Consider the following 8601-nt stretch of genomic DNA (forward strand, 5'->3'; position numbering starts at 1 on the left):
ACCCATTTCATATGGAAGTCCATGGGCCTTGGATCGAATCTGAGCTGGAGCTGAGACCTACATCGCATCTATGGAAAACAATGGTTCTTAACCACTGTGCTAGGCCAGGGATTGAACTGGCACGTCCACAGATACAAACTGAATCATAAACCCGCTGCCCTGCAGCAGGTACTCCACTTTGCTCTTTTTAATATTGGGTTGTTTGGGTTTTTTTTCTTTTGATGTTGAACTGTATAAATTCTTTGTATATAGTGGATATTAATTCTTTATTGGATATATTATTTGCAAATATTCTCTCCCATTCAGTAGAATGCCTTTTGGTTGGCAGTGTCCTTCACTGTGCAAAATCTTTTTAGTTTGATGTCCCATTTTTAAATGTCTGCTCTTGTTTCTTTTTCCTGAAGAGATGGATTTTAAAATCTATTAGTAAGACTGATACCAAAGAATATACTGCCTATGTTTCCTTCTAGAGGTCTTATGGTTTCAGGTCTTATGTTTAAGTCTAATTAATTTTTGTTTTTTTTTGTTTGTTTTTTGTTGTCGTATATGGTAAAGAAAGTTGTCCAGACTGGTTCTTTTGCTTGTACCCATCTAGCTTCCCCAACACCATTTATTTCAGAAGCTATCTTTCTGACATGTATATTCTTGCTTGTCTGTTGTAGATTAATTGGACATGTAAGTGTGGGTACATTTTCTAAACTTTTTATTCTGTTCTGCTGATATATGTGCCTACTTTTGTGCCAATGTCATATAGTTTTGATTACCATTGCTTTTTAGTATAGTTTCTAATCAGGAAGTATGGTAACTCCAGCTTTGCTCCAGTTTTCTTTCTCTAGGACCTTTTGGACTCTTCAGGACCTTTTATATGTGTTTCCATATACATTTTAGAATTATTTGTTCTAGTCTTGTGAAAAATGCCATTGATACGTTGATAGGGATTGAACTGAATCTGTAGATTACCTTGATTTGTATGGCCACTTGAATAATATTAATTTTTCCAGTCCATGAGCATGGCATATATTTCCACTTGTTGGCATTGTCTTCAATTTATTTTATCGACATCGCGTAGTTGTCTGAATAAAGGTCTTTTGTAATTTCCTTGGTTAGATTTGTTCCTAGGTATTTTATTCTTTTTGACACAATTGTAACTGGGATTATTTTCTTAAATTCTCTTTCCGATAATTTGTGTATAGAAACACAACAGATGTCTGTATATGCATTTACTTATTAGATTTAATAGTATTTTGTGGTGGAGTCTTTAGTGTTTTCTCTATATAGTGCTTCCTATATTGTGACAGTTTTATTTCTTCCCATCCAGTTTGGATGGCTTTTATTTCTTTTTCTTGTCTGATTGCTGAGACTAGGACTTCCAATGTTATTTTAAAGTTAGGTGGCAAGACTGAGCATCTTTGTCTTGTTCCTGATCATAGAGGAAAAACTTTCATATTTTTACCATTTAGTATCATGTATATTAATATATTAATATATCATGTATATTAATATTAATAATATATTAGTATATTAATATATTGTGTAATTGTGGTTGCTAAAATTTTGTTGAAGAATTTTTGCATCTATGTTCACTAAGCATATAAGACTGTATTTTTTTTTTTTTTTTTTGGTGGTGTCTTTGGGTTTGGTAGCAGTGTATTGCTGACCTAGAATAAGCTTCAAAGTGTTCCCTCCTCTTCAATTTCAGGGAATAATTTGAGAAAGATAGATGTTACCTCTTTAAATATTTGGTAGAATTTCTCTGTGAAGCCATATGGCCCTGGACTTATTTCCTGTGAGTTTTTCAGTACTGATTCAATTTCATTACCAACAATGAGTCTGTTCATATTTTCTATTCCTTCCTGACTTGATCTTGGAAGATTGCTCATTTATAGGAATGTATCCATTTCATGTAGATTTTGAAATTTGTTGGCATGTAACTGTTCACAGTATTCTCTTATGATTGCTTGTATTTCTGTGCTATAGGTTGTAACTTTTTTTTCACTTCTAATTTTATTTATTTCAATGCTCCCTCTTTTTTTTCTGATGAGTGTGGTTAAAAATTTATCAATTTTGTGGGAGTTCCTGTCGTGGCGCAGTGGTTAACGAATCCGACTAGGAACCATGAGGTTGCGGGTTCGGTCGCTGCCCTTGCTCAGTGGGTTAAGGATCCGGCGTTGCTGTGAGCTGTGGTGTAGGTTGCAGACGCGGCTCGGATCCCGCATTGCTGTGGCTCTGGCGTAGGCTGGTGGCTACAGCTCTGATTCGACCCCTAGCCTGGGAACCTCCATATGCTGCGGGAGCAGCCCAAAGAAATAGCAAAAAAAAGACAAAAAAAAATTTATCAATTTTGTTTATCTTTTCAAAAAAACAATTTTTGGTTTCAGTAATTTTTTTCTATTGTCTTTTTTTAGGCTTCACTTTTCTTATTTCTGCTCTGTTCTTTATTGTATTCTTCATTCTACTCAGTTTGGGCTTGGTTTATTATTTTACTAGTTTCTTTATGTGTGTTGGCAGGTTGTTTATTTGAGATTTTAGCAACACCATGTCTTTTGATTTAATAATATACCCCATTTATATTTAAAATAGGTATTCCTATGTATGTTCTCATTGCCATTTTATTAATTGCTGCGGGATTGTTTTTGTAGTTGCCTTTTTTATTTCTCTCTTCTTCTTTTGCTCTCGTGATTTGATGACTATCTTTACTTTTATGTTTTGATTCTCTCCTTTTTTTTTGTATGTGTGTCTACTCTAGGTTTTGGTTTGTGATTGCCATGAGATTTATATATATTATGTATACATGATATATGTCATTAACTATTATTGTTTTTAGTTGATAATCTCTTAAATTTGACTGTATTCTAATAACCCTACAGTTGTACCTCTCCACCCTTTCACATTTAATGTTTTTGACATCATATTTTACAACTTTTGCTTGATATATTCCTTACCCATTTACTGTGGCTAGAGGTAATGATCTACTACCTTTATGCTATGTCTGCCTTTATTAAGTGAGTACCCTTTTAGTAGAATGTGCTCCCTAAAATGGATTCAGAGAATAATAGGTTTTGCAGATGTCTTTTAGGAGTGGAGTGTCTGTTATGTACAGCCTTCTGGTTCTCCCAAATGCAAACCTACCTGGTCTTTGAAGCCAGATGTCCCGGGGGGACTTCATCTTTCCATGCAGGACCCCCAGCTTAGGAAGCACTATGTGGGACTTGGACCCCTCATTCCTTGAGAAGAATCTTTGCAATTTTGATTACCCTCCTCCTTGCGGTCACCTGCTTGAGGGTGTGTGTTTGACGCTATCGCATCGTTACCCTCCTATCCATCTCATAGTTATTTCTTCTTAAGATGCTCAGTTGTGGAAAATCTTTTCTTCTCATCTTGGTGCTATTCTCATCCATAGTTTCTTTGTCAATATTTATAATTTAGGTATGTGTATCGGAGAAGTTGAGCTCAGGGTTCTTCTACTCCACCACCTTGGTCATTCCCCATCCATACTTAAAAGCTGATATCACCGGTTAAAGGCATTTTATCTTCTCTTTGTTGGTGGTAAGTGTTAGAAATTTCCCTGTAAAATGATACTTTATTGTTTCCCACTAATTAATATGTTACATTTTAATTTTCATTCTCTCAATAATTTCTAAGATTGTTTAAATTTTTTCTTTAGCTTTTAGGTCACTTTAGAAGGGTTTTATTTATTTTTCAAATATTTGGGAATTTTCCAGAGATCTTTCAATTACTGGGTTCTAATGTAATTACATTGAAGTCAGAGAATATACTTTCTGTGACTTGAAATATTTGAAAATTTTTGAGACCTTTTTACAGCTGCAAATATAGTCTGTTGGTGTTCAGATTGTTGTCATTGATAGTTGCTCAGTAAATAGTAGCAATTTCAATTGTAACTATGGGGGAGGGTGGGCTCAGGGTCTTCCAATTCTGCCATACTGGACACACCTCTCAAGTGTATTTTCTTTAATATATCAGACAATCTGTAGGGGGTCATGGTTTTTCTCACCTATTTGGTAGGAATTAGGATCTTTTGCTACATTAAGCAATTAATTGAAAGCTCTACATTCAACATGAGGTTCTAACTCCAAGTCCAGGGGTTCCCAAGTCTCAGTGAAATTCTGTCGTTCTAGAGAGTAGGGACAAAAGTCCACAAGCCTCCTAGCAATTGCTGATTTAATTGTTCCTTAATTTATTTCAACAAAACATTATTAAGAGATTTTTTTTCCCCTCATGATATTTATTAGGCTTTCTACTCTGTGGACATGAAAGTTGGAAATCATACCATCCTGACAGAATTCATCCTAGTGGGTCTCTCTACAGATCCCAAGTGGAGGTTGATTCTGTTTGGAATATTTCTAGTGTTCTATTTGCTCACCTTATGAGGGAATATGACCCTTGTTGTCTTAATCTATATTGATTCTCACCTACACACACCCATGTATTTTTTCACTGGCAATCTGTCTTTCCTAGATTTCTGGTACACCTCTGTGTACAACCCCCAAATCCTGGCCAATTGTGTCTCAGGAAATCAGCGTATGTCCCTGGCTGGATGTGCTTCCCAGCTTTTCTTTTCCTGTACTGTAGCCTACACTGAGTGCTATCTCCTAGCAGCCATGGCCTATGACCGCCACATGGCAATTTGCAACCCTTTACTTTATTCAAGTACCATGTCCAGTTCTCTCTGTACTAGACTTGCTGCTGGCTCCTACATAGGTGGGTTCTTGAATGCCACAGCCCACATTGCCAATACTTTTCGCCTGAGTTTCTGTGGCAGAAATATCATTGACCACTTTTTCTGTGATGCACCACCACTGGTAAAGATGTCTTGTACAGACACCCACATTTATGAAAAGATCCTCATGTGCCTGGTGGGTTTCACGGTCCTCTCCAGCATTCTTGCCATCCTGATCTCCTATTTCAACATCCTTCTGGCTATTCTGAGGATCCGCACAGCCTCAGGAAGACGTAAGGCCTTCTCCACTTGTGCTTCACACCTCATCTCGGTCATGCTCTTCTATGGGTCCTTGCTCTTCATGTATTCAAGGCCAAGTTCCGCCTATTCCCTGGGGAGGGACAAAGTGGCTGCCCTGTTCTACACTGTGGTCAACCCACTGCTCAACCCTCTCATCTATAGTGTGAGAAATGAAGATGTCAAAAAGGCCTTCTGGAAAACAACTCAGATCATAAGACCTCAGAGATGAAGGCTACCTTTTGGCAGAATGCTTTCGTTGCATTTTCTGAATTAGTGGCTTATAAATAAGTTTATAACATTGCAACCTTTCAAGTAAATGCAACATATTGTACATAACGAAAACTTGACCAAACCATTTTTATTGTTCGAACTATTTTAAACCTATAATATTGGGTTGTTTTATGTTCTACAATATTGTATTTTACTACTTTTCGGTATGAGGTTTACATAAAACTTATTTGTTTGTTTTTGGGGAGGTCTTTAAAAGAAAAAGTGGATTTGGATGGCTTTCATGTACATGGTTTGGCTTTGTCTCTTGTTGAGCAAACTTCATTAATTGAGAAATAAGATTTAGAATTGTTAAGCTACTGGAAATTTACTCAGAACTTGACAATTATTTATTTTTAATAAGGCATTCTTTCAAACTCCTTCATAAAGCTCTAACTGAGTATATTATTTCCTTGGAAATTTTGTATCTTCTACAGCAATGTAATATTAGGCAAACTGTTTAAGTTTTTTAGATTATGAAAAAAAAAACCTTTTTAAATCTATAGCTAAAATGTGACTTCAGGATTGCATGTCACCTTAAAAGAGCAATCACTTAATGTAGAATGAAGAGTCTGCCATGCCAGCCCTTGGTCACACACCATTTATTTCTCAGGTGGGACATTTATATCATCGGGTGGGACAAACTGAAACAAACCAACCAACCAACAAAAGCCCCTTCATTTTCTAGATTCAATGCTTGTTCTCACTCCTATAGACATGCATGGAAGATTTTAACCACCAAGAAACTTACAGCTCCATATGTAAAACATGGCAGGTTTAGTTGATCTTTTTTCATAACTTGTGTGTAATGTACAGTTCTTTTTGAAAATTGAGTCTGCCTGTCATATATAGTACTTTAAATCATTGTAAGGAATGACAAGCTTCATTTCTTTTGGAAGAGTAGGGATTCATCTATATTCATGACAAAGGTAGTGGACATTTGGTCCCCAGATATTTACTTTTATTGCTTCTAATCTGATGTTGACTCTCAAAAATACTTTCATGTCTATAAACATAGTTTATAGACACTATAAACTATAAATTGCATATAATGTTTCTGAGACATACGAAGTCATTTGTTATAGAAGATCCTTGAATGTCTGTTTTCATTTCCACTTATATGCATAAATGATAGCTAGAGAAGTGCAAAAAAGAAACTATGATTCTTACCTGGAGTCGTAAGCATCTGACGTAGGTTATTAAATTACACTCTTATCCTGACCTTTTTTTTTCTTTCAATCTTTGGTATTTGCATTAAATAGTTTATGTTGTACCTTGAAAAAAGAGAGTAAGTCCAAATCAGACTTCCACCCCAATGTGAATTTGCATGACAAGCAAAAGGTAATTTATTGGTAGCATCCACCTCTGGATATTACCCTAAATTTGAGCATGTCCTGGTGTTGGCTCAAACTTTCTGGTTGATTGCTCTGCTCCCCTCCCCATACACAGTATATTCACAAAAGTAGCTTTTAAAATATTTTGAAAGTGGTATATGTAGATCTGTATTTATGGACTATACCATGAGATCATTAGCTAGTGGGAAATTTTCTTCCAACAGTCAATAATTGGATGAAGAAAGAGGGAGGAAAACCAGAGAAAGTGAGGCACTCCCTTTTTCTTGTGAACATAAGTTAAAACACATCCCTTGATAAGTATTGCAAGGAAAATAGTTTGAAATGGCATTGAAAATGCACATTGAATTTTTTTCATTCTTTATTTCCTTTGTACCTTTTAAACACTTAGAAATGGTTAATGTTTGAAAACATTCTTTATAACAACACTAAAAATTATGGAATATTAGCTACATGTGACAAATAAGCAGCTTGTACCTCATAAATTAGAATTTGTTATTGAACAATTATAGCTATTGTTGTCACGAGCACTTTTATAAAATGGAATTAAATAAAAATTGTAGAACCCATAGTTGTAGCCGGTTCACCATTTGTACTAGCTCCGTCATTTCAAATTTTATTTATCATCTCTGTTTATATTCTAATGTCTCGACACCCTCTCTTGTTCCATCACAAAATTCTTCACATTCCTCATTTTTCCATTACCATGGAAGAGTTTCTTCCCAATTCTTTAATGCTTATCTATAGGGAAAAAAACATTGGATCTATCTAAGAGAGATAGTAAAGTAAAATTTAATCATTTGGTATTCCAGAAGTGATATAAACTGTTCATACTGCCTTAAACCCTTATATTGTTTTTTAAAAAACTATGTTACTATTAATTTGAATCTATCATGTAGAGCATATTATAGCACTATCCCTAAAGCAAAATAGATGAATGTAAGAAACATTATATTTCTCATTGGATTTCTTTAAATAGAAGAACAAGTGTTTTAAAATACTTTTCCTCAAGCTTCCCCTGAAGTAGTCTGCTTTCACGGAGCATTGATTTGAGAGAGAGATGTCAATTTACCCTTCAGTTTGTATAATCCTGAAGAGTTTTTTCAGGGCTCCTTTCACGTCTTTATTCCTCAGACTGTAGATCATGGGGTTCAACATAGGGAAGAGCACAGTGTAAAATGTAGACACCACCTTGTCCCGCTCAAGAGAATAGCTGGAACTCGGGCGGGAGTAGATGTAGAGGACGGAGCCATAGTACAAGGTGACAGAGATGAGGTGGGAGGAGCAGGTGGAGAAGGCTTTGAGGCGGCTCTGGGTGGAGCGGATCCTCAGGATGGTGGTGATGATGAAGAGGTAGGAGGCCAGGATGAGCACGGCAGGGGTGATGACATTGGAGGCCAGGAGGAAGTAGAGCACGTCCTGGTAGGTGTCTTTCACATCACATGCCAACTTGACCAGGGGCGGGACATCACAGAAAAAGTCGTCGATCACATTGTCACCACAAAAATTCAGGGTGAATGTGTTGCTGGTGAGTATTATTGCATTGACAAGACCTCCAACATAGGAATATGTAACCAGAGAGCAACACAGTGTCCTTGACATGGCCTGAGCATAAAGCAGGGGGTTGGAAACGGCCACATAGCGGTCATAAGCCATGGCAGCCAACAGGTAACACTCACTGTACCCAAGCCCAGCAGAGAAGAAGAACTGGGCTACACAGCCAGCAAAGGAGATGCTTTTGTCTTCAGAGATGCAGGTCACTAAGATCTTGGGGGTGTAGACTGAGGAATACCAGAGATCCAGAAAAGACAGATTCCCAATGAAAAAATACATGGGTGTGTGCAGCCTGGAGTCATTACATATCAACACCATGAGGGTGGTATTTCCTATCAGGGTCACAGAATAGATACCAACGAAGACCACAGACAGGACCAGCTGCATCACAGGGTCTGTTGTGAAGCCCACCAGGATGAACTCAGTGACAGTGTGATTGCTTCTTTCCAT

General features: G+C 36.8%; 2 protein-coding genes across 2 annotated transcripts; one reads left to right on the plus strand and one right to left on the minus strand.

Annotated features, from left to right (window-relative positions):
* The first annotated feature begins 4256 nt into the window (after positions 1 to 4256).
* On the plus strand, positions 4257 to 5207 carry LOC125123990 (olfactory receptor 9G4-like). Its single transcript, XM_047774167.1, is given in 1 exon segment — positions 4257 to 5207. A coding segment is annotated over 1 exon segment (939 nt). The 5' UTR covers positions 4257 to 4268.
* Positions 5208 to 7665: 2458 nt separating this feature from the next.
* Positions 7666 to 8601, minus strand: LOC125124439 (olfactory receptor 1013-like). Its single transcript, XM_047774549.1, has one exon. It carries the CDS (start codon positions 8599 to 8601, stop codon positions 7666 to 7668), a length of 936 nt encoding a protein of 311 aa, XP_047630505.1.

The sequence above is a fragment of the Phacochoerus africanus genome, chromosome 4, assembly GCF_016906955.1.
Source record: "Phacochoerus africanus isolate WHEZ1 chromosome 4, ROS_Pafr_v1, whole genome shotgun sequence".
Classification (NCBI taxonomy): Eukaryota; Metazoa; Chordata; class Mammalia; order Artiodactyla; family Suidae; genus Phacochoerus; species Phacochoerus africanus.

What these genes read in the sequence shown, in the direction of transcription:
- LOC125124439 (XM_047774549.1), bottom strand. Translation starts at nt 8,601, where the DNA reads ATGGAAAGAAGCAATCACACTGTCACTGAGTTCATCCTGGTGGGCTTC.